Source organism: Amphiura filiformis, chromosome 8 (assembly GCF_039555335.1).
Source record: "Amphiura filiformis chromosome 8, Afil_fr2py, whole genome shotgun sequence".
Classification (NCBI taxonomy): Eukaryota; Metazoa; Echinodermata; class Ophiuroidea; order Amphilepidida; family Amphiuridae; genus Amphiura; species Amphiura filiformis.
Window position 1 is genome coordinate 35,281,851 of NC_092635.1, and position 27,485 is coordinate 35,309,335.

The 27,485-nt window shown below is 35.4% G+C and overlaps 1 protein-coding gene across 1 annotated transcript; it reads right to left on the reverse strand.

The window, feature by feature from the left end:
• Position 1: 1 nt before the first annotated feature.
• Positions 2-27,485, reverse strand: LOC140159503 (uncharacterized). Its single transcript, XM_072182992.1, has 5 exons — positions 27,067-27,485; positions 16,881-17,641; positions 6,262-6,409; positions 2,918-3,059; positions 2-105 (listed from the first exon to the last, which is right to left on the reverse strand). Exons 1-5 carry the CDS (start codon positions 27,409-27,411, stop codon positions 2-4), a joined length of 1,500 nt encoding a protein of 499 aa, XP_072039093.1. The 5' UTR covers positions 27,412-27,485.

A 27,485-nucleotide genomic window follows, 5' to 3' on the forward strand; every position in this document is an offset into this window, starting at 1 on the left:
ATCATCTCAAGATGTCTGTAACTCTAAGCACCGACACGCCTTGCCTGTCTTCGATAACCATATCACTCCAAGAAGATAGCTCACTAGCGATGAAGAACTCTGATCCTGTGGCGATTACAAAATTACACCAGTTAATGGTATTACACTTTATCATTTCATGATAATTATTATATCTAGCCGATACTCATATTGCCGTTTTCTATGTCTTCAAAAGGCATCTTAAAAGTGAAGGATACACTTTTTGAGTTACCTTTTTTGCGTTTTTGAGTAGCATGTTTTTGTTATATGTGACTGGACACTAGGAATGCGCCGTAAAGTCGGCAAATTATATGCTGAGTTACAGTGTAAAATGTGCGTGAAGGTCGTATTCATAGGTACCTCAATTTGGTGCGACAAGTACCTCATCAAACACTGTTTAAACCAATCAATAATCCTATTGCTGAAGAGGATAATAAGCTTCTACCTATTTCTATAGAATCCTTAAATAGTTTTTGTCTTTGTTTGCTTTGGCTAAATCCTGTTCAAGTGGTGGATAACACAGCATTGTATTTTGTCTAGGTATGTATAACCAACAATTAACAATGAGAGGACATTCCTGAAACTCGTTGACTTCGGGATGATTTGAAATGACCGCCAGTTATGACTGTTTGATATTTATAACCAGAAATGTGAAAAAAGAGACACATGTAGAACCGAAAAAAGGTACAATTTTGCTGAAGGAACAGAGTTCAACAAACCATAACCCTGCTTCTGGATATCGTTTGAAGTCAAATGATATACCATTTTAAAGCTTATGATATATATTTTCTAAATACGAAATAAAACAAAATTGACCGGGCTGACTTTACGGCTGATTCGTGGTGTCCAGTCACATATGTGCATATTTATTTCACGGCGGGATTTATGTGGATAGTAACATCCTTTTCAATATTTTGTCATTTTATAATGTAAAGTTAATCGCCCATAGTTAATATGTATGCAAGACTGTATTATAATGAAATTGAATGGACAAAATATAATCATGATAATATCAACAGCGATTGTTTTGCCTGATATTGTGAACAAAATTAATTACAGTTTCTGGCAGAGATGAACGGCAGTTAACATTTTGATAGAGTGCACTGCGTACACACGGAAGTGTGGTTCTATTTGGCTGATTCAATCGTCTGACAATAACGTATAACAACAAATCGATAATCTGATTGGCCGATTCCCGGGCTGATTACGGTTCGGCGTAGAGCGGCGCTCTTGACGGAACACAAAATAGCTCCGCTATGTCGCTCACTAACAGGGCGCTCGCGTCAATCAGAGCAAAAGATTGTCGTACTTCTCTGGAAGCTAGTGTAGTATAACAAATTGTGAAAATAACTAAAGATAACGCATTTGACTCGTGCGATTGGCGCCAAAATTTTATGAGGTTTCAGCCCAGGGGCTTAATTTAAAATGTGAAAAACCTATATGACAGTTCTTGGTGTCTTTATACTTATTGTAAATACATCTCATAATCAAAACAAGACAATTATGTTGATATTTGACATATCTTTGAAATATGAAACTTTCAATCATTTGCTAATTTGCTAGCGTCGTCTGCTCTTACGTATGCCGAGAGTTCCTAAAATCCTAACTACGTTGTTGACCAAACATGACACGTGCTACTGGATAAATTGACTGCAATTCTGTATCTCATTATTTCCGTACCAACTAATGTAATATTGCGAAAATTCGGTATTATAATAAAGGACAATTAATATCTGACGATACATTTTTGAAATCAATTTCATAAGAGTGTGTGTATAAATTGATGCATTCAATTAATTAAGAGAAAGGTCTTCTTTTTCTAAAAGTGATAATGTTTCCTGGAATGTTTTACGTCAACACTTACGCCTACAGAAAGTTGAAAAATAAATCTTTAATACTTATACTTTCTAAATGTCTAAAATGACAGTTAAAAGTGCAGTAATATGACACTGGGAGATAAAATAATTGTACACCCCCATTGCATATGTGTGTTTGATACATACATCCCACCCATTAAAGCAACTGAAACAGGCAGGACTGAATCTCCGTTTAAGTCTACTATTATCAAATGTAAAGAAGATAAATATTGAAATTGTCTTCAAACCATTTCTATTTATTGTCGTTTATGATAACTTAAAAGATGTATAACAAGTAATTTGTAAAGGAAACCTTAAAAGATTTTACATGGAAAGTGTTCTGAGATTTCTGTTTGTGTTCACTGTTTCTTTAAAAGAATACAAGGAATATGTTTGTATTTATGATAATAAAAAAACTGCAGAATCTAACAGAAATGGGAGAATTGTTCAGGTTATTGGGTTTTTATTATTACAACTATGAAGTTTTTTATTATTATTATTATTATTATTATTATTATTATTATTATTATTATTATTATTATTATTATAGTTATTTTAATTAAGTCAACAGAGATTAGTAAATGGGAGCAATGTCATTGGCTGCAATATGACTGATACATTTCCATCACTGTAAGCTTATATAATATAGTTTGGAGATATCAAGCTACATATATTTGTTAAATATTATGCTTGTGGCTTTATTCATTAACTTCGAATTATATTTTTCCGCCTATTTAACCCTCATTGTGTCAAAATGGTGCACCAAATGGCTTTAATTCATGAATTGGGGCTTCATTCTGAAAAACCTGCCCAAATCAATTGAAAATGTGAATCAAATCTGGGACTTATCAATAGAGAAACCAAAGCAGAAACCAACAGGATTGTTATGCAGGACTAAAAACTTACAAAGGCCCAATGTATAATGGGGAAAAGAACATTTACCCGAAACGGAGGGCGCTTTTTCACGAGTCAGATGGGTATACGTGTTCATTGCGCAGTGACAGGGCAATGAAACCCGAGCAAAACATAATATGTTTACTTACGTTTGCAGATCTCTTGTTCTAGGAGAGATAATCTGTAATTATCGTTTTTAAACCACACAGTCCCAGGAATAGCTGACCCAATGATGTTTGCTCGCGTAAAGAAATACTGAAGCGTCCTCTGTAGATTCTTCATCATTTCATCCTGTAAGAACAATTAATCCCTTTGGGTTTAACTTAACTCTCTCCACGCTTGTGTCGACTACAGACGACACATTTTTTTACAAAATTCAAAATTCCAGAATTGTAATTTTTCATTACCATATTTGGAATCAGCATGAAAAATGCATTAAAATGAGTACAAACAAGCCTAGTATTGGTTCAGTGGTTCTTTAGATAGCTCTTGATATTTTGAGAAAATATCTCCAAACTTGGTTTTTTTCATGTTGAAGTCTATGGCTAGCACGCACAGCATTAACTCTCACATTTACTATCATATGTAAGTTACAAAACAAAGTAATACGAAATCACAGAATGCAAAACTGTCGTAGCAACTCAATACGTTTTGTACGTAACACAGTAAAGTGTTTTAGACTTTGTAACTTGTACGGTTTTGTAGAAATAAACATACATGACAAGAAAGGGCTTTTACACAGCTATGCAAAAGAGATCAACGCGTGAAGTTGAAGGAAATCTCGTTGGATAACAAAGAATAAACCATCTAATTTTGTCGTTTAATACTAAATTTGCAAGCGGATGTTGGTTTGCTATTATACACGGATGTCTCTTAACTATTGTAAATCCCTCTGTGGGGCCATTTCATCTTCAAAGTGCTCAACTTAAAAGAAAGGGGTATGGTTGGTTTAGAATAGAATACAATGCAGATATCGCATTTAACACCTAGCAATGACATGACTTTGAAAGGATAATACGTTGATAAGGTTGCTATTTTCATGATTCCACCATACACTCACCATCCACATTTTATACTATAGTACAGTGAAACGAAAATGTTATAATATTTTTTTAAGAATAGCAAGGAACGAATTGTAAGATTCTACTCATTAATGTATTACACATTGTTTCGAAGTAATTCTAAGCAGTGTATACTTCGGTTATATTTATAAATGTGCCTTAGTATTAGGTTTGAAACAAAATTACCATCATGACCTATGTATTGTTATTGGTTTTGGTTGATTATCGTTTTCATTCAAAGGAAAGCATTTAACCGATTGTATTATTCATTTAGCAATCGAAATTAGCAATTAAAATTAGAGACACGTCTTCACCTAGCTGTACTCTTTTCAACCAAAATTTACCCTAATCATGGGCCAAAATAGTGTAAAACACAAATTTTTGCGCGCTGCTTGTGCACATTGTCACAGTAAAGCCTTTTTTTTATCCCGACCCGGGGGCAAAAATAGTGTAAAATACAATTTTTGCTCTGTGGCCCCGAGATTTTATTTTGCCCCCTCTGACCAAGAAAGCTGGCTAGGCCCCTGCTCGCAAATGAAGAATGCAAGCCCGAGATAATTACAAAATGTTACATCTTATATGTGCCTTTTCTGTTTTCCAATTACAAAATACTCTTCAAGGTTAAAATTATGTTTAGACAATGGATGTTATACTGGAGAGCTATTTCATTTCCTTTTTTAGATGTTGTTGTATGATCATGATAACCAAACATTTGTTTTCTAAGAGTGAATCTTTAGTTTTATATGAACACAAGCTCATCGTTTTGTACAATTCCTGTTTTAAATTTTCTAACCTTCAATTAGAAGTTTGTTAACTAAGGGTAATTGCGTTATCGCTTTTAGTGCATGATACCGGCAAACATTGGCAAGATAAATTTTGAAACCTGTCATTATAGTTTGTGAACGCCTTGAGTGGGTCTTCTAACAGCTACAGTAAACTAACACATGATAGGTGTTCTGCACAGATAAGATGTATGGTATTGCCATCTGCTTGCCAAGAGGGGTTTCTGTGTTAAATATTGTGATTATTAATAATAAAAGTGACATCCTCATCAGAATAACTAGTGAACATCGGTTACCGCGTTCGTCAGACACAAGATTTGATGAGATTTGAGGAAGGGGAGAGGACTTTTGAGAAAGTGTGAACAACATAGCCGGTGGGCAGAAAAGGCGTCACAGCTGACACTATATTCTCTTGACAGTCTTTTAAGGAATGTTTTGGTTACAATGGAGTAGAGGCCTTTAGGGCTTATGTATGTCCTGAAAGTTCTATATATTCAGTCCATGATACTACACGAATATAATTTTAAAGGCATGGTAGTATTTCAAATGACAAAATGTATTCCTAGTAAAACGCCAAAAATTGTTATCTATAAAAAATTAAAATATTTTAGACAAACAGCTATAGACGAATGAGCTATAATTACTTACATTGTTTCGATATCACTTTATTGCACACTTGATTAAAATATGTATCATTCTATTCAAGGAAGAAAATCAGTCCAAATTATTTAGAAAAAAAGTTAAATTCGCCAATAGAATTTCCAATTTACTTCTTGTTCGTAACAACCTGTGTAAGATATATGCTATTGAGATTACAGCTATGTATTCGGTATAATTTCTACGTACTGAGAAAAAGCGTATTACTATCAACCGGCAATGTAAAACCAGCTTTGTATCAGCATGATCAGGGCTTTTTTATTGCAATGCCGATTACGACGCCCTCTATAGTTATTATAGTATAAGATATATTGGAGTCATCAGTTGGTTATAATATGATAACATTTGTTGTAATGAAAAGACAAATTAGTCTGCCTTAGCGAAGGGCATTACCATTCCATAGGATGATAATACTTTAACGCTGACATCGTTTAAATCAAGCGCCAAACTGACAAGGTACGTTATTCAATCAGAAGGAGAGAAGACAAGAGGCTAGGTTCTGCGGTAGGACAGGTCAAACCAGGGTCTTGTACACCTGCAGGCATGCTTGTCCACAGAATAGTTGTGAGACAGGTGAATAACACGTTAAACCGAATAACTTACGACAAGTCATATCATGGGAAAGATATTCCAATCATTGCAGTCAAGGTCATTTCCAATGAAAGATCTTGAAAAGCATATTTTTTTCCGTTACGACTACATGTACAGCTGATTTTTAAATCAGCTGTACATTAAATTTTCCAAATTGGCAAGATATCTCTTTTGCCTTCTCAGTCAAAAATTTGACACATAAGCAGTAATCGTGTTACATATTGCACATTTTTGCGCATTGCGTGCACTAGTTCCTGGAAACTCCCCCTCCCCTCCTCATAGAAATTGTCAGGAGTGAAAATGGGGAGGGTAAAGAGTAGAATGTCATTCAAAAATCTACCCAATTTTCTATGCCTTCTGTTAATTGCCGTATTCGGCAAAGTTAAAGTTGTTAATGCCTACCTGTTTTGCATCAATAGGGCTCGCGTAGTATACCACATTGAGTTGATACTGTTGCAGAACCATTACAAATCGTCGAATCACCTCTACAATGGGTGTACTTTGAAGTATTGGACAATAAAAACGACCATGCTCGTAATACTGCTTGCACCTGAAATAAATCATACACAAACAAATTACAATATCATATTAAAGATATAATGTCAAGATGGTATACCGTAAAACCTCGATAGTTAGTATATGTACTTACTATCGAGCGCTTTTACATGCAAACATGAAGAGCCCCGTCCACAAAAGTGTAAAGAGTTTTTAAGCAAATCATCAATACATAGTTATATACGAAGAAGTAAACCTGCAAATTTGTGTCTCAACCCCATTAGCTCAGTTGATAAAGCGCCGGACTATGGTACAATTTTATGTTTTCATCAAAAGCGCTGATAGTAAGCATATGCTATATCGAGTTTTTACGATATCAAAGGAGATCTAATCGTCAAGGATAACGAAAATCAATTTGATCATCAATTTAGATTCAACATTCTGCAAGACATTATCTAACTCATCCAAGATCTCAAGATCCAGCTTGTATCATTTTTATTTGGTATAAGCTATTAAATGCACCTTAATTGGTTGTCTTGATGCATAACACATGGCTCTCAGATCTACTCAAACTTTAAAATTATTTATAATCATGATACTTTAAATACAACGGATAACGACATTTTTATTTTAAAATTTTATGCTAATATACCACTTTATGTGATATATGTGATTAATTAGCGTCAAGTATGCTCTTTATGTGAGATAACAAACTATCAAGATGTCGTTGACTTACAGATCGTGAACTTGAGAATTTTATTACCATGATTACAGTGGTAATAATAATTATGTGCACTCAAATGTACTTATAAATTTCACATTAATATTTAAAAGAAGTTGAAGAAGAAAAATTAATGTAATTAATCGTTGTAATCTATTCCTTTCAAGTCCCGTTAGAGTTCAAACTACATCGCGAGAATTGAATAACACGTTTCTGTTAATGTTCTCTATCATGTTAAATAACGTGTTATGCACTGTAATGTCGTAAACAGGTAGTTTTTGAAATATGTGACCATCCAGCACAACTGAGCCCGGATGTCGCCAGTGCCACTATTGAGATATGCTCCATTGAACTTAACAATAAACAATAGGAAACAAAGGATTTATTGACTGTTTTATTGATTTTCACTACTTAAATGTCAAGTACTATAGACGTGATATACATCATTTTAAAGCTAATTTCAAGCAGAATATTTTGGTTGAATATCTCAAAAATGATGATTGGCGACTTCAGGGCTCAGTTGTGCTGGATGGTCACATATGTTATTTGTGTTATATTCGGCGAATCTATTTATGCTTAGGCTTGTTATTATATCAATAACTTCTGTCCACCCTACAAAGCAAAACAAATATACCGCATACACGGCAACAGCTTGTAGTGTCCGCATTGCATGACCGAATATTTCAAAATGTGAAATGTAACAAAATGTCCACATGTATGGTGTAACGCAAGTGGTGATATGTGAAGGATTAACACTAGAACTACGAAGAACCCGAAAATTGTTTATCCATCATGACAAAACGCACGCGTTTACGCCCAAACGACTTAAAGGCCAATATTGGAATGTCATCTTTCCCTGCGTAAGATCTAACGCATGGCCAGAGGGTAACATGAGTAGGTTTGTTTCACCTTGAAGGCAAGGATAGTCTTGCAAATATGGGCCAACTTTCCCCTAGGCCATCTAATATGCCATGAATTAGTTGGACTACAACTGGTATCTACTGGTCAGTTTATACTTCTATTTCCACATCTGTTATTTTTATATGGGCCTTTAAGCTAATCGTGGATCCATCCTTTGCGCTCAATTTAGTGATACAATTTTACCCCAGCACCTTACCCGGGGATAGGACCGACCATCAAAGATGACCATAGATTTGAGCCAATAGCACCGACGAATTTATCTATTGGAAATGTATACCAAAAAGCAATGTTTCAGACAGTAAATATGCATAACTTCGCATTGACTTGCTGCAAAAGTCATAAAAATTAATCCGCATCGGCGTCAGTGTCAAACATTGGTATAAAAATGCTTTTGATTTTTTCCCAAGTCATTTGTATCTCGATTTTGGATTTCTGATTAAGGCCATACATCTCAGTTTCGGATATTTTCGATCGATAGTTCCCTGTTTTTTACCACACGATATTAACATGATTAAAAGATGCCACGTTTAAAGTAGCGATTGCAATCACTAGACTGGCTCAAGTGAGCTCATTGTGACCGATTTGAGATGAAACCCGAAACTGCTATACAAATACAAATCCGTTTTTGTTATCAAATTACCCATATTCGTTTAAGCTTTTCTCAGATAATATCCATATTTTGAAAATCTATAATGCAATCTAAGTATCTTCAAAAAGGTCGCAAATGTTCCTAGCCCTGGAAATATATAATACTATTTTTAGATTTAAATGTAGGTAGTCGGTCAAGGAGATTATTGAGAATTAAGAAACCTTCTTTAGTGTCCACAATCATACGTGCAGTAGTTCCATTTTTAATGTCAATGGGTGGATAGTATTTACTACCTACCAAGCCATTCTATTAATTATTAACGAGTTAATTATTACCGTTGAATGATTACCGGAGGAGAGTACTATTTGCTAAGATGCGGCAACTTTTACTCTTTAAGTGACAGATTAATTCTAAATTAGGCTCTTCCTGACTGTGTTTTATATCGTATAGTACATGAACTCGCGACTTAAAAAAGTCAAAGCACAGACTTAAGGAAGTCATAGAAACGGATCAACAGTCAGACATGTGTAATTTACAGACACACAGACAATAGGTCATATACACAAAGGTTTCAAACACACATTATAAAAATAGGACTAAAAGCAATAACTCAGAAATAATTTGTCATCGTTTTCTATAGACTTGGTTGATCTTTTCTTCCAATTTGGTTTGTATGTTTCTTTCATTTCATTTTCTTTAATTTCCTTTTTTCTAACTTTCTTGCTTTCTTTCTTACTTTCTTTATTTTTCTCTTTCCTTTTTCTTTCATTCTTACTTGCTTTCGTTCCTTCTGTTTCTCTCTTTCTAATCATTTGCTTCTGTTTCTTTCCAACGTTCTTTGTTTCAAAGTTTCCTTCTTTTAAACTTTCTTTCAAACTTTCTTTTTTTTTCAAAGTATCTTTCAAACTTTTTAAAAACTTTCTGCCTTTCAAACTTCTTTCGTTCAAACCTTTTAAACTTTCTGTCAAACTGTCTTTCAAACGCTAAACATTTTTTCTAACTTTCATCAAACTTTTTCAAGCTATCTAGCATGTCTAGCTTCCCTTTCAAATGGTCTTTTCAAACTTTCTTTCTTTCAAACTTTTCTTTATTTCAAACTTTCTTTCTTTCAAACTTTCTTTCTTTCAAACTTTCTTTCTTTCAAACTTTCTTTCTTTCAAATTTTCTTTCTTTCAAACTTTCTTTTTTCAAACTTTCTTTCTTTCAAATTTTCCTTCAAACCTTCAAACTTTCTTTCAAACTTTCAAACTTTCTTTCAAACATTCTTTCTGTCTTTCAAACTCTTTCATTCAAACTTTCTTTCTTCCAAACTTTGGTTCTTTCAAACTTTCTTTCTTTTAAGCTTTCTTTCTTTCAAACTTTGATTCTTTCAAACTTTCTTTCTTTCAAATTTTCTTTCTTGCAAACTTTCTATCTTTAAAACTTTCTTTCTTTCGAACTTTCTTTCTTTATGAGAGTCTGAGAAGAAATATTTAAGAATTAACAATAATTTCAGCTTGTGTGGACTTAGACTTCTCCGTAGTCCACTTGCCCATTGTGCATATTCTGGCTATTGCATTTAAGCTTAAAACTCTGATTTAATTAATTTGTGCACAATTGATAGATTTTCACATCTGATCTTTAGTTCAATCACCGTGTACTCCCTCTGTTTGTTAGCTTCATAAGAATATTTTAATCGGGCCTTCGCGAATAAACTGGTAGGTTCCAAAATCAGTGTTAAAGTGAGCCATTATTCAAGATATGTTGCATTCAATAACATAAGTATACTTACTTTTACTGTCACTAATTATATAAACTCTTTATGACCATTTTATTATTAATTATAATATACATCAGTATAATTTTGAGCTCCAACAGGATGTGTTCATCATGATTAATAATAACATATTTTTATTTAAATCAAATTCGACTATGGCATAGTCTAGTGTGGACTTGACTTGCATTCAAACTTTCTATCTTTCTTCCAATCTTTCTTTCTTTCTTTCTTACAAACTCTCTTTCTTTAAGCCTTTTTTCTTCCAAACTCTAATTCTTTTACACGGTCTTTTTTGTCAAACTTCGGTTCTTTCATACTTTCTTTCAAACTCTCTTTCTTTCATACTTTCTTTCAAACTCTCTTTCTTTAAACCTTTCTTTCTTCCAAACTTTCAAACGGTCTTTCTGTCAAACTTTCTATCTTTCTTTCAAACTGCTATACAAATACAAATCCTGTCTTTTAAACTTCAGTACTTTCAAACTTTCTTTCTGTCAAAGCAATACAAGACTATCCTTGATTGTGCTAAGACAGCATTCCATAGATCTCAAATTTTGGATTGTGATCACAGCAATCTGTTCAAGGTTAACAACATGTGTGTCACTAAGGTTTCTAACGTGTTGCCATCTCATGACTCTTCTCAGACACTGGCTGACAACTTTGTCAAGTTCTTTGACGACAAAGTTAAGAACATTCGTCAGAACCTTGACTCTCTTCCATCTTCGGACACATCCTATGATTCCTCCCATCCACATTGCGCATTTGAGTTTGGTGGTTTCCACGCGTTAGCTGAAGACGATGTACCGAAATTGATCTCCAAAATGGCATCAAAAACTTGCTCCTTAGACCCTATGCCAACGTGGATGTTGAAACTTTGTTTGAATGAATTACTGCCTGTCATTACGCGTATTATCAACTATTCGTTCCTCTCCGGTGTCTTTCCAGATTGTTTCAAGATAGCGCATGTCATTCCATTGCTTAAAAAAGCAACGCTGGATGCTGAACAGCTGAAGAGTTATCGCAGTGTATCCAATTTGAGCTTCATGTCGAAGGTTGTGGAGAAAGCAGCTGCTGAACAGATTCAAGCATCTTTCATCGCTAATAACTTGTACTCTAACCTCCAGAGTGCCTACCGAAAGCACCACAGCACCGAATCGGCGTTGTTACGTGTCATGAATGATCTTCTTCTTACTGTTGACAAGAGGGAGGACGCGGTACTTGTACTACTTGATCTCAGTGCCGCGTTCGACACCATTGACCACACAATCCTCCTCCAGCGTCTGAAGCATCAGTACCGTATGGCATCACTGGTACCTCACTTTCGTGGTTTAAATCATACATGCATGGACGTAAGCAAGCTGTCAAGATTGGTGACACTTTATTATCATTCTGTGATCTTACCTGCGGTGTCCCGCAAGGTTCGGTCTTTGGACCACAGATCTTCACGATGGATACAGCTCCCATCGCGAATGTTGTTAGAGATCATCAAGTCGAGGGAATGTTCTACGCGGACGACAGTCAGCTGTATGTGTCTTTCAATGCTGACAATATGAGTGATAATCTTGTAAAACTTGAGGCTTGTGTTAACGACATCAAGAAATGGACAGTTGAAAATAAACTCGCACTCAACGACGATAAGACTGAGGTCATCCATATACGCTCGCGCTACGTGGATTCTGACCCCATCGGTGACTTCAAAGTTGGTACATTTAATGTTCCAATTGCCCCGCAATCAAAAGACCTCGCACGTCAATCAAATCTGCAAAAAAGCTTGTCTTGCCATCAGGAAAATCGGCCGTATCAGGAAATACCTGGAGAGAGAGAGCACAGAAAAACTTGTGCACGCTTTTGTTTCTTCGCAGCTTGATTGTGGAAATAGTGTTCGGTCTTCCTGAGTTCCAGTTAGCGAAGCTGCAACGTCTCCAAAACTCCGCGGCTCGGTTGGTAACACTTACAAAGCGACGCGAGCATATTTCACCAATTCTCCGTGATCTTCATTGGTTGCCGGTGAAAAGCAGGATCACATACAAACTTTTCCTGACAACATACAAAGCACTCCATGATCTCGCCCCAGATTACATCCGGGAACTTGTCGTCATCAAAGATCATGTTCGCTCGCTGAGATCTAACGTGGCTCCTCAACTTCATCATACATCTGTCAACAATGTCACATACGGAGAACGGTCGTTCAAGTACGCCGCTCCCGAACTTGCACTGTTCCAAAAGAAACTCAAAACTCATCTGTTCATACAACTCGACGCATCCTGACTCACGAACTGAATTGTCTGTTTTCTCCATGATTATATATGTTTTTAAAATGTGAATAGTGTGTTTAATATCGTGCAATAATGGCTAAGTTATATTCTCCAGCTTTTTGCTGTTTTTAATATATAGTTCTTTTGTATATAAGTTGTTTTTGTATTTTACTTGTTTTATAATAGTATTTGCTTAAGGTTATGTGTACTTTGTATTGTATTTTTAGGGCTTTTCACATAATTATTTTGTAAAACGCACTGTGACGCTCCGTGAAGTGCGCTTAATAAAAGTGTGTTATTATTATTATTATTATTATTATTATTATTATTATTATTATTATTATTATTATTATTATTATTAGGGTTACATCACCTGCATATAGGATGGATAGGTTTGCATGTCCGGTGCTGATGTGGTCGATGAAGATAATAAACAGAAGTGTTCCAAGGATGGAGCCTTGTGGGACACCAGCATTTATATGTTTTTCAGTAAGATGAAATCCCAAGCAGTGGGACTCTCAAGGAGCGTTCTATGAGGTAGTTTTTCAACCAATTCAACAGCTTACCAGTGAAACCAATAGATAGCGTTGACAATAGGCCGGGATGCCATATCCTGTCAAAAGCCTTACTGATGTCCAGGTAAGCAACTCTACATTCTCTTCTGTCATTGATGGAGTTTGGTAACGGCTGGGAGACATATGTTAGGGCATCGAAAGTGGAATGGCCAGCCTAAAGCTAAACTTTCCTTCTTTCAAACTTTCTTTATGAGAGTCTGAGAAGAAGCGATTTACCTCAATGTTGCACTTGATATAGGAACGCACCCAGGACATTACCATATATATCAAGTTTATTCACAAGACGAGGCAGCAGCACATCATGATCAAAAGTCTGTTGGCATGCATTATAATTTATATGTTGTGTACTTTGTTTACAAACAACCTTTTTTAATTAACTTAAAAAATAAAATTGAGTTTGGAAACCGGCCTAACTCATTATAAACGAAGTGGTTTCTTATAGGAGAAATGACTGTTGTTCTTTAACATGAGTTTTAAATAACGGATTGCCGTCTTTGAATTGTTAATATTTTTGTCGATTGCCCTTATACAGCCTGTCTCAAAAAATTGTGCAAGTGAAAAGCGCCCTCTTTGGCGATTAGAAAATACCGTTGTGACATGATGCTTACATCAACGTCAAGGGCACAGTCTTAGCTCTCAAATACCGTTTGTTCTGTTCAATTTGCTCTTTTTAATCTCGAGATATGTTTAGTTAAGAACGAAAGGGTAAAATCAAAATTGTGCCACTTTTACTAGGGAATAGGGCGGTACAATGTAAATCAATGATAGCTGATGTTGATGCGTCTAATGCACTCCCCCCTTCAGGGCTCGTGCATTAGACGCATCAACACCAGCGCGCGTGCATTATTTTGTCTAATTTCATTAATTTGTCAAATTTCATGAACTTGTCAAAGTTTATTAACCCATAAGTGTGTAATATTTGTTTGTCTTTTAACATGTCTTGAATGACAAAAAGAATAGTATTTACCATGGTAAAATCATTGACATGCATATGTATTTAATTTTACAGCAGAATGTGAAATATTTATCGTTTAATTTGTCGTAAGAGGAAAAAGAGAATCATTATACCTTTATCATGATAAAACATTAAAAACAATTTTGCATTGTTGTGTAATTGATGCATTCTTTTGATTTCACGAAGGAACTCTTGATAAACTTGATGCTATCATTGATTTACATGTACAGCCCTCTTCCCTAGTAAAAGTGGCACAATTGTGATTTTACCCTTTCGTTGTTAAGTAAGCATATCTCGAGATTAAAACAAGCAAATTGAACAGACTAAACGGCATTTGAGAGCTAAAACTATGCCCTTGATGTCGATGTAAGCATTATGTCACAACGGTATTTTCTAATTGCCACAGAGGGCGCTTTTCACTTGCACAATTTTTTTTGAGACAGGCTGTATACTCGAATAATACGATCTGAATGGTAAGTACATCGTAAAATACAAATTCGGGTGAAAACAACATTTTCCCTCAAATTTATATTTCTGAAATATAAAGAATTCGCTCGCTCAAATAATTGGCGTTTAAAGATTTATCAACAAACCTCATAGCACAGTTTATACTGGTTTTAATCTAGAAAGTTACGTTGATTTATATCGACCGAGCGTCATTATTACGCACGTGAGTGACATCAAAAGTAAAGCAATATACATACGGGAAACGATGTAGACAAACTATGACAAGAGAACTATTAATGAAAATGATTCGGGTTTCGTTTCACATCAATCATTAAAACCTGCATCATATTTTATTGATATATGATGTCTATTATTTTCATCTGTCACTGATCTGTACCTACGGAAGTAGGGTGCTAATGTCGAATGTTATGTATCTACCTTCCAGAACGTCGACATAATGATAAAAGTGTTGAATACAATACAATATTGGCTACAATCAAACTGGGTTATATCCTGATGGCGCAATTTTATACTGCTCCAAGCAAGTTACATAACAAACACCGAAACACAAGGAATTGCAGCCCTTGGCCACATTTTTATTGCAGATATTCCTAATTACCTTGCAAGATTGAAGACATTCATGACGAGAGATAGGGAAGAGAGAATGTGAGTGGGAGAGATATAGGGTTTGGAAAGAATGAAAACTATAAGTATGAGTGAGACAGACAATATACGAGGGGGTATCAAAAAGTTTTAGAAATCGTCCAGAAGTGAAAGAGCTATATCAATGAAATTTTGTCAGTGCAATCACTGGTCCTTATGTACACTATGGTGCAAAATGGTCTCATAAGTATGTTTACTTTTTAACAGGCGATGCTAGATGCTAATAACCTGCTGCCCAAGTTACTGCGCATAAACTGCACGATTGAGAAAATTGAGGCAAGCAGCGTTATTAAGATCCTGCATTTGAAGGTTTGCAGTGCCTAGAAAATCGATGATGAAATGAAAGTTATCTTCGGTGGTGATTGTGATATTGTCACTATTGCTTTTTGGAAAATGAATTTTTATTTCATCACAGATTTTTTTGGGCACTGTAACCCTTAAAATGGAACTTAATCATGCTACATGCCTCAATTTTCTCCATTTTGCTGGTTATGCGGTTACATAGGCAGGTACTGACATCTAGTGCCTGTAAAAAAAGTAAACATACTTAAGAGACCATTTTTGCATCATAGTGTACATAAGGACCAGTGATTGCACTGACAACATTTCAATGATATAGCTCTTTCACTTCTGGGCGATTTCTAAAACTTTTTGATACCCCTCGTAAAATACAGTAATACTTACAGAGAAAGACAAAAAAAAAAAAGATTTGAGAACAGATGCTTTAAATGCGAATTCAATTCATATTTATGGATGTTACTTGTTATCTTGTACAATAAATACGAGCGTTTGCCAAACATATATGTCACACTATACAGTCTTCGTGTGAAGTTTAAAAAACAAGTCTTCAACTCACTTTTTTATCCGAAACCCTTCTCCGTTATCAGCGGGTGGTAGCTGAATGTTGACTAGTTAATCCTCTATTCAATCTGGACGTTGGTGGTGTCCTATGTATTTCCAATAGAGAATCATAAAGTCTTGAAAGTTCACGGCCCGTCCCTGTTTAGGGTGGGGCGGTCTCCTTCTTTATGCAAATAGCCTCCCTCAATTTGCGCTGAACAAAATTGTCTTCTGTACAGATAACAGTGACACCTCCCAGGTCATGACTGTGTCATGTATGTCCGTTGTGTTCTGCAATAGTTGAGATGTTTGGCAGTACGCTCTATGAGTCTCTCACCCAGGGTCCTTTTGGTTTCTCCCACTTAAACTTTATCACACTCACTGCAAGGGATGCGATAAATTACACCAGACTGATCTTCAATTAGAGTCTTTTGGTGCAACTAACCATTGAACTCTCGAGACTTTATGATTCTCTATTGGAAATACCTAGGACACCACCAACGTCCAGGTTGAATAGTGGATCAACTAGTCAACATTCAGCTACCACCTACTGATGACGGCGAAGGGTTTCTCCGAAATATACGGATAAAAAAAGGTGAATGTTGAAGACTTTTTAAACTTTCACACTTGAATACTACCAACAGTATCATTGCTATACAGTCTTGATTCATTATGTAAAACGTTGATATTAAAGATTTATTGAGGTTGCTTACATCATTAACAACTTGTTTAAGATTGTAATAAATGGAGACATAACTCAGTCCTTGAACAAAAATGATGTAAGTCTTGTCAAATAAATATACTCACCAGAAGTCGACCCACTCCTTATCAAACCGCCAGTGAAGACACAGAAACCTGCTGCCAAGATATTGCGTAATAAATTTGTCCGCTACAGTTCGTATATACTCCGCTCTAAGAAAATACTGTGAAAACACTGGATTAAAATGACGGTATCCAAATCTCCCTAATACACCATAAGCATGTACAAATGCATTGCAACGGGAGGAAGAATTGAAAGCGGCAGGATACTTGTTTATGTAATCCTCTATGTGAATGAAGTGCTGGGGAGTTCCTCCGGGAAGTTTCAGTATCTTACTGCTATCATGCAATATACTAGGTATGGTGAGTTCTGTCAGATTGGCAAAGATTTTAGTCATCTGATCTTCGTATTCCTCTAGTTCAATACGATCTTCATCAGTTTGACTTTTCCTTCCATAATCAGTGCCCACCATAATTGTATCCACTTCTCCACCACAAGCAGTGCGAAAACCACGCACTGATACAAGTTTAACAATTTTTTGTAATGCCCGCCAATCAATGGTGTCTTCAAAGGTTCTTTGTTTTGGTAGTGCTTCCGGGTCGGTTTGGTGTTCAAAGAAAGGCGGTAGAACCAGAGTGTAGTTGTGAATCAAAGCTAATGCTAAGCAGAATTTGAAGCTTTGTAATTGGTTATTTGGACCTTGGTTACCGAGTGTTATTGGTAGTAGATACCTAGTGTCGTCAACAGGTAGTGTAACGGGCTGTGCAAACTCTTCTGAGTCCTCACTCTCGGATCTGTTCTTTTTACTCTGAAAGACACAAATAAAGTGTAAATCATGATATCAAATGGTTTTAGTTGTTTTATGGTACAGGGTCAACATCGCCGTTCTAGCCACCATTGGATTGTCACGCCACCATTGGATTGTCACGCAAGTGTGATAATAATAATGTTGAAAACAGTTTCAAGAAGGATTCGGTGTGATCAATAGATAGAAAATGGATCCACTATAATTGTTGATTTAGAGTGCATACATTTAAACATTTAACTTTGAAATTCACAGTGATAGGTGTTCCTTTTTTATATTCGTATTACGCGGGCTTTAGATGTTGACTTTTTCCTATGATGCATATCGTATTTTGACCTCTCCCCCCAGCAACCGCTGGAGGCGCACCATACTGTGAATCGGCTGAATTCATGAATACACGCAAACGCACTGTTTCTACGTACAGGGATATGTTCTCGAATTGCGCAATGTTAAGTGTTGTTAGTATAATCAACACACTCATAGAAATTGTTCGTTGGCATTACTCAGTAAGTTGATGTAAGTCGTTGCATCAACTTTCCGAGTAATGCCAACGCGTATAATTTTGAGTAACGCTGACTCGATATCATTATGTTGGTCGCACTCATTTGCACTTACTTTATTGAGTTGTTACAACTCAGAAAATGAAACTAGGTTAGCATAATTTTCTAGAGGTGTGCTATAGTATACAAAATTCTGCACTGATTACAAAAATAAATATTTGAATACTGCTAATTGTGCAGAAAATGATCCAATTACGTGAATTAAGTAACAAAGTACCAAATTGGAATAACTCAAAACAAGAAGTACCAGTAACTTAATATGAACGAGTTACATCAAGTTACAATAACTCAACTAATTGGTTCTTTGAACCTTGTTTATTTTTCTAAGTTCCCTGAACTTGAATTCAAAAGTTGGCATTACTTAAAAAGTTGACGCAACGACTTACATCAACTTTTTAAGTAATGCAAACAAAGTTGATTAGTTAACGGAACTTTTTGAGCTTTTTCAGCATTTTTAAGTTCGGATAACTAAAATGAATTTTGTTTTGGCAACTTTTACACTATTTTTGAGTTGTCCAAACTTACTCCTTTTGAATTGCGCCAACAAGGCGAACTAGTCATTTCTATGAGTGCAGTCATCATTCCAAAACTTACTTAAGGATCTGAGAGCACACCAGAAATATCGAATTGCATTTCGAATACGAGGAATGTCCTTTTGATATTAAATAATTTTGATTTTTTTTACTTCGCGGGGGTTACACTTTTGAAAGTACATATGGAGGAGGACACCAATATATTTAATTCTTATCAGAACTGACATAGCGAACTATTTTGCATCTTATCACTTTTGTCTAATTCTAAGGTTTATTACACCTGAAATAATGCGAGTTACCAGACCCTATTATAATTTAAGCTGTAACAATACCATATGTGCAAATACCGTACATCCTAACAATTTACACAACTGAAATGTAGACATTTTATAATATTCGCAAGAAATATGAATCCTCATGCTCAATGCAAACGCAAGTGTTGCAAGTTCGAACCCCCCATGTCCTCAATCGATTTGTCATAAAATACAGAAGCATATCACTATACCATCCTGTTAGTTTGAATAAAATATTTTTCATTATTAATTAAAAACGAAATCAAATAAAGTCACTATATACCCGGTCTCACCTTTCAGATGGGGCTTAGCAAATGCGATATATATAGAGCGTGATGTCTCCAAAGAAATTATTCTTAGTTATTTTTATATCATTGCTGCCAAAAACACATTAATCATTCACATACTTTCGTGACCATAATAATCTAATGAAATAGGTAAATATGTCACTTAGCCTGTTAAGTTGATTAATTGAGGCACGTTTGCTCTCTATCATAAAAAGGTGACGCCGTACAAATGAACTGAGCTAAATCGCTCAATTTTGCTTTTTGAGATTTAGCTCTCAGAATTAAATGCCGGCAAAGGAATAGTAAGCGGCATAATTACAAGCCGTCAGAAGAAGGGGGAGTAAGAGCTAAATTAGTGACAAAAGCAAGCATATTTAGACTGCCTAGCGATGTGTTAAGTGGGCCATATTTAGCACGTGACGTGCTCGTTTATCAAATGTTGTCTGCATTTGCGTACCTATGTCTGAGAGAGTTCTTTAAATAGTACAAAGTCTACTCCACAAAGACGTCGTTATGTTTTGACAAAATAAACAAACAGGTGATTAATGATTTAGAAAATAAAAAAGGTGATTGATGATTTATACTTTAATAGAAAAAGTTATTTTTGACACGGTTTTGCAGATTTACTGGAGCCTGTGACTTACAATATACTATAAAACAAATGTGCTTAATTATTAAGCCTATTAGAAAGACAACAATAATAATAGTTGTTATTACAATAAATTGTAATGATTATTTCACCAATTCTTTGCTAATGCTGACCCATTCCATGTCAACTCCAGGGATGTGCACCGCAGCACCTCTTCAATTTTTTTCTTTTTCTGTGTGGTGGTAGATATTGATGAGAAAGTAAAATTCCGAAAATTTGAGCTTCATACTCCATTTCGTTTTCCCGTGGCATCAATTTGAAATTTAGGGGTCAGCGTAAAAATGTGTCGCAACGCGAAAGACAACGTTTGGAGGTCCATAAATGTATAAAGGGAACCATTTACAACTTTGAAAAGTATGTATTCTGGGGTACTTATTTGTGTAGAATTCAAATCTGGCATCAGAAAACTTGTAACTCCTTTACTTTAAAAGATATAGGGCCCTCAAAATGCAACTTCGTCCATCCAGGACCAACTTTGGGGGGTCAAAACTCCAAAAGTAAAAATAATTTTATTGTCCATTTTTTTTTTTTCAGAGCCCTTTGGTAGGACATTACTCTTATCCAATATTGAGCCTATTAGAATACTTTTAGCTGAGATATTACCCATGCAAAACCCCAATTGTACATTTTTGTACATTTTGACCCCCTGAAAACCAATGTCAGACATTTTGCCCCACCATCAACTTCAGGTATGTTGAAGATATGTCCTTGGACAACATTTCTGAGAGATATTGGCTTTGGGACTCGATGGCTTCAACACATCAGTAAGGTTTGCATTCTCCATAGAGTTGTACACATTTTGATTTTGCATGTATAATGACTTATGTACAACTCTATGGAGAATGCAAAACCTTACTGATGTGTTGGAGTTACAAGTTATCTGATGCCAGATTTGAATTCTACACAAATAAGTACCCCAGAATACATACTTTTCAAAGTTGTAAATGGTTCCCTTTATACATTTATGGACCTCCAAACGTTGTCTTTCGCGTTGCGACACATTTTTTACGCTGACCCCCCTAAATTTCAAATTGATGCCACGGGAAAACGAAATGAAGTATGAAGCTCAAATGTTCGGAATTTTACTTTCTCATCAATATCTACCACCACACAGAAAAAGAAAAAAAATTGAAGAGGTGCTGCGGTGCACATCCCTGGAGTTGACATGGAATGGGTCTGCTTTTTTTTTGCTTATGTAATTTACGCTTTTGTACATATACTGTGTTTTTTTTCCTTCAAATCATCAATCCGGATTGACTATAACCATGATAAACAATAATACCAGTCTCACATTCATCAATTAGGTGGGCAGGTACTTTCACCCCCTCCACCACCAATTTTACGATGGCCTAGGTGCTGGCGGCACATGGAAAGTCTACACTATAGTGTTGGCCAATGTATCCAATATTACACGGTCAAATACAAAAGCGTACTGGAACAAGGAAAGTCTGCACTTGTGTTAGTCAGCAAATGTATCACACGATCAAAATACAAAGGCATGCCTAAATTTTGCACATGGAAAGTCCACACTGTTAGCAAATTTGTCCATTAGTACACGCTCAAATACAGAGGCGTACCAGAACGTGGAAAGTTTACATTAGAATTAATGTTAGCAAACGTATCCAATATTAGATACCAGATACAGCGGTGTACCAGAACGAAGAAAGTCTACACTAGTGTTAGTTAGCAAGTGTATTCAATAGTTTACGGTCAAATGCAAAGGCGTACCTGAATGTGGAAAGTGCAGTTAAGTAAGTGTATCACATACATGACATTATATCACGGTCAAATATAAAGGCGTACCAGAAGATGGCAGGTCTACACTAGTGTTATAAAATGTATCCAATACACGTCATATAAATTACAAAGTCGTACCTGAACATGAAAAATCTTCACTAGTGTTAGCAAATGTATGTATAATCAGTTTTTGGAAATCATGGCAATCAAAATTTCAGAATTAGCAATATATTGTTACTCCATAACGCGATCGTAATTAGAAATTTTAATGTCAGCTTCGCTGAATAACAACGAGTAATATACGCGTAGTCACGTACAATAGCACTGTGGCTAGTTTGGCCAATATGAAACAATGAACGACTGTTATTTTTGGTCGAGGCACGTAATAAGATCATATTTTCGTGAATATCATCATTATTTATATGGTATTATGCATGTATTGCGTCTTTTAAGTTTTTCATATAACCTGATTTTGACATTGACATAATACGATTTGTAAGTATAGGACCACTTGTCCCCGGCACTTGTCATTGACTCATTCTTGATTTCGTCACATCTAATTTTAATCCTTTGGGGATCTCTAGTACTTCCATGGGGATATTCACGTTAAAATCCACACTAACTCGATCTGTGGAAATTTTTTGAAATATCTTTCAAAGGGAGTATGTTTTTCAAGGTCAAGCTTAATCATTTTCCATAATCACCATGTACTCACCTACATCTTCCACAACTTTTCGTTTCCCAATTTTCAATTCTATTTGAAACTCATACTCAAAACTTAAGGTAAATCTTTCACAGGGGTAGTGTAGATTTTCAAAAAAATAGCCCATTGAATAGGCAATATTAATACACCTCAATTTCATTATTCAAACGAAAGTGATCGTTTATCATTTTCATAACGTGAAATTGAAATCTACAATGTCAATGGCGTGTTGCAATATAATATCGCTAATAATATCTAATGATTTGTCCTTGTGAAAGATTTCTTGACATATAACTATATTGACGCAGTATTATTAGATTCATAATTCATGTAAAACGTCAAATTGAGTTGTAAAGTCATTAAAGTTATTGTAAAGCCATTTAGAGACAATCATAAAATCAATCTTTTACTTGATCTTGAAGTTGGGGAAACTATCAAGAACAGATTTCTTCTGATTGTGTTTTTCTTCACGGCTTGTGAATCAGATAAATGCATGGTTAATATTGTAATTGGGTAGAGGTAGAACCAGATGGTTTCCTTATTTCGGATAATCTTCATAAGCTCACCAGATGTAGGTCATTACAAGGAATTCAGCGGATTTCATTAACCATGAACAGGTGGATGCATAGAATTAATAAGGAGGTAGATAGGATGAACAAGACTTTATCTGAGGCTGATTCATACTCCAATTCGCGTAAGTCGTTTTTTTCTGTGGCGATAAACCATGAATTTTACGATCTCAAGCAACATTTCGCGCGATAAATTCACTCGAGTTGTGTTTTGTTCAAATCAAGCAAATTCTGATTGGCTGTTTAGGAGGCAGGGTCAAATATTTTTGCAGAATGTTATTAAGAGATCGGAAAGCAACATTTGCATTTTTTTTTTGATATTTAACAGTCCTCGAAGTAAACTTTGTAAATTTAATGATTATGTACTTAAAGTGTATGTAGCCGGGAGGAAAAGCCGTCCATCATTTGAACATTTTAACCTTTCGTATTGAAGATACACATTTTTTTCCCAAAAAGAATTAAAAAATTGTAGGGAAATTTTTTTTCGTTTAGAGGGTTGGGCAAAACCTGGTAAAAAAACCACCGAAATCATACTGGTTCACTATCAGATTCCTTATGCTGCTGCCCCATGAGGTACACTGCTATACTTCAATGGTAGCCTATATATAGACATGATAGAGTACTCATGTGGGTGCTCTAGAGTACACACATCGGAATCACACGTACAGTACACACACTGGTATTGGATTGGTACCGCACTGGTACTCTATAATAGCCACAACGTATAATTGTCAGCAGTGTATGGCTCTGGGGTCGACAGAAATAGGATTCGGGTACATTGTAGTGTATGTAATAGCATATATGAGCATTGTTATGCACGTTTTTTCTTCTCATATCAGATCCGCTAGAGTTATTACAACTCAAAATTTGAAAACAGATGTTGCTAAAAGTAGGCCTCAATGTACATGTAAGCATGAAAAAAATCTGACCTTTAAGAACAGTTTAAAAATAAATATGTACCAATGCTTTAAAATCCTCTCTAATCCCCATATCCGTCTAAAAACCTTATCTATTGATCTGTTTTCATATTTTACAAGACAAATAATCTGTTATAATGGTCTGTTTTTATATTTGCCTTATATGAAAATTGATATTAGTGTGTCCTCAATATTGTAAACCGACACCGCTAAAATATAATATAAAATCAAGATAGGTCTGCACAAGTCCTTTCATTTGATATAGCATCATGTCTTGTTTTGATATGAACCAATTAAATTGTAAATATATATTCTTAAAAGAAATTTGATACCGTAGGCTATCTCTTGTTTATATATATTTGGAGCTTAATTGCAACTTTTGAAAAAACTTGTTTCAATGTTCTGTTTACTCGTTAAAATAATGCTAACGTATCAGAAAGACGACAAAATATTACTTTTTGATCTGCATAATTATTTTGATTGTCCCGTCTTATTAACATGAACAAGCTTCATTAGTCTGTTTTCGTTTTTCATTTTTAACATTCACGAAACCTTATAACTCTATTTTATGATAATTATTTCCACTCTCTCTACTATTGTTGCCACGTTCAACATAAAAAAATACAGCAACAGAATTAAGGTCCTAGGTTTTTTTACCCCTGTGTATCCCAGAAAATGACAAATATCATAATTAGAAGCAGCAGCCAATTGCTGCATCTTTTAGCTCGAATTTGAGACCTCATTTTGTTGAAATCGGTCACGAAATAAAGACGCGGTGGTTAGATTCAAAATCCCACGACATCGCGACAGATACAATTGAAAAATTTTATAGCTATAAAAATCGCTTACACGCGAATTGGAGTATGAACCAGCCTCGTATAAAGTCTTGTTCATCCTATCTACCTCCTTATTAATTCCATGCACCCACCTGTCCATGGTTAAAGAAATCCGATGAATTCCTTGTAATGACCTACATCTGGTGAGCTTATGAAGATTATCCAAAATACGGAAACCATCTGGTTCCAACTCTACCCAATTACAATATTAACCATGCATTTATCTGATTCACAAGCCGTGAAGAAAAACACAATCAAAAGAAATCTGTTCGTGATAGTTTTCCCTACTTCAAGATCAAGTAAAAGATTGATTTATGATTGTCTCTAAATGACTTTACAATAACTTTAATGACTTTACAACTCAATTTGACGTTTTACATGAATTAAGAATCCAATAATAGGGCCTACCATTAATGCGTCAATATTATGTCAAGAAATCTTCACAAGGACAAATCATTAGATATTATATTGCAACACGCCATTGACATTGCAGATTTCAATGTCACGTTATGAACATGAAAAATGATCACTTTCGTTTTAATAATGAAATAGAGGTGTATTAATATTTCCTATTCAATGGGCTATTTTATTTAAATCTACACTACCCCTGTGAAAGATTTAGCTTAAGTTTTCCACAGAGGGAGTATGAGTTTCAAATAGAATAGAAAATGGGAAACGAAAAGTTTTGGAAGATGTAGGTGAGTACAGGGTGATTATGGGTTTCAAAATGATTAACCTTGACCAATTACATTTGAAAAACACACTCCCCTGTGGAAGATATTTCCATACTTTTCCACAGAGTTATGTGGATTTTAACTGGAACAGCCTCAATGGATTAAAATTAGATGTAACCAAAGTATTCTAGCCAGAATACTTTGATGTAACGAAATCGACAATAAGTCAATGACAAGTGCCAGGGATAAGTTGTCCTATACTTACCAATCGTAAACTATGTCAATTTTAAAATCAGGTTATTATGAAAGCGGGGTATGAAAGAGGGTTATTAACTGTGTCATGCTTGAAGTTTTATTATCTTTTAGACGCAATGCATACATAATATCATAAATAATGATATTCAGGAAAATGTTATATTACAAGAATAACAGCCGTTCATTGTTTCATATTGGCCAAACTAGCCACAGTGCTATTGTACGTGACTACGCATATATTACTCGTTGTTTTTCAGCGAAGCTGACATTAAAACGTCTAATTACGATCGCGTTATGGAGTAACAGTATATCGTTAATACTGAAATTTTGATTGCCATGAACATTTCCAAAAACTGATTATTGTAATTCAGGATAGTTCTAAACAAGTTACATCATGCTTTTCAATTTATTAACAATAGTGTAGACTTTCCAACTCCGGGTTCGCCTTCACGGACTCTTCACTATGCAGAGGGTGAAATTTCAAAGTTGTTCAAATCTTGTTTAAAACCATACCAATGTCTTGCTCTTATCATAAAAATTCAGAAAAAGAATAGTTTGACCTGTGTCCGACATACAGTTCTTGAGTTATAGGCAAAAAGGTCAAACTTGGGTCCACAACCGTTTACAATGCTCCAATTTTATTTCAACTGGTCTCAAATTGTTCCTTTCAAAATCAAAATGAGAAAAGTTGCATTATTTTGGTTGTTTTGTTGCATAGGTAACATCACAATAGGTCAAGGTCAACAGGGCTCAATGAAATTCGATTTTCTTTGCCATGTTACCAAGGTAACAAACCACCTGAAATATAGCAAACTATTCTTTTTTTAAGCGGAGCAATACGGTATGAAACCATTTTTTATCAAAATCTCAGCATTTTTCAATTTTTGTCCTTCCTGCGGAATCCAAATTTTGACATTTGACCTTCTACGCTATAACTGAAGAAATGTATATCGGAGATAAGCCAAACAAGAAGAACTAAAAAGGTTCTGCAAGGGTAAGAAAGAACCGTTTTAGACATGGGAAGGGTTCAGTAAAGCCCGCAGTAAAGAACCATTTAGGTTTCTTGCCATTTCCTAGAACCTAACTGGTCTGTATATGTATAGAACCACTAAGACCATTTTTTCTAAGAGTGTGGTCATATTTAAGTTCCATCTTTCAGAAATTCAAGACACAACAATAATTGTATCGAGGGTTGAGAGCCAGAAAGCCTTAACTCAAAACATGCACAACGGATTCTTTTGTGAGTTAAGGCTTTAGAGCCAGAAAGCCTTAACTCACAAAGGACTCCTTTGTGAGTTACGGCTTTCTGGTTCTCAACCCTCGATATAGGCACATGATACACGAACACCAACCTGCCAAACGAGGGCTTTTGGGTGCCACGAATCAGTAGCCATCGCGATCGTAATATTACTAACCCTCTTCTTCGTCGCACGAGTTTTAGGTCCTTTGAATTTGTTAAACCTCTCTTCCTCCTCTTCTAAGGACTTCGATGGCCATCTGGGTTGTCTCCACGACTCATTGAAGCTGTTCTGTAACAGAGATTTACCCATTAGTATTTCTCTGGATTTTCTTGCTGAGCCATATGGAAGTGGTTTCTCCGCACCATCTGATGAAGATCTTGATGATTTAGGACGTTGTTCTGATTTTGGATAGTAGTGAGATGAAGGTAGTCCAAATGAAAGCATTCCGAATATATCCCAGAAATATATGAAACAGGCTAAGATAATGAGCAACAAGATGGTCTGTGTCCTTCGTTTCATGTTGACTGTTATTATTTGAAATTTAGCTGTGATTGCTAAAATTATCAACAGTAACCAACACCGTGGAATTGTAG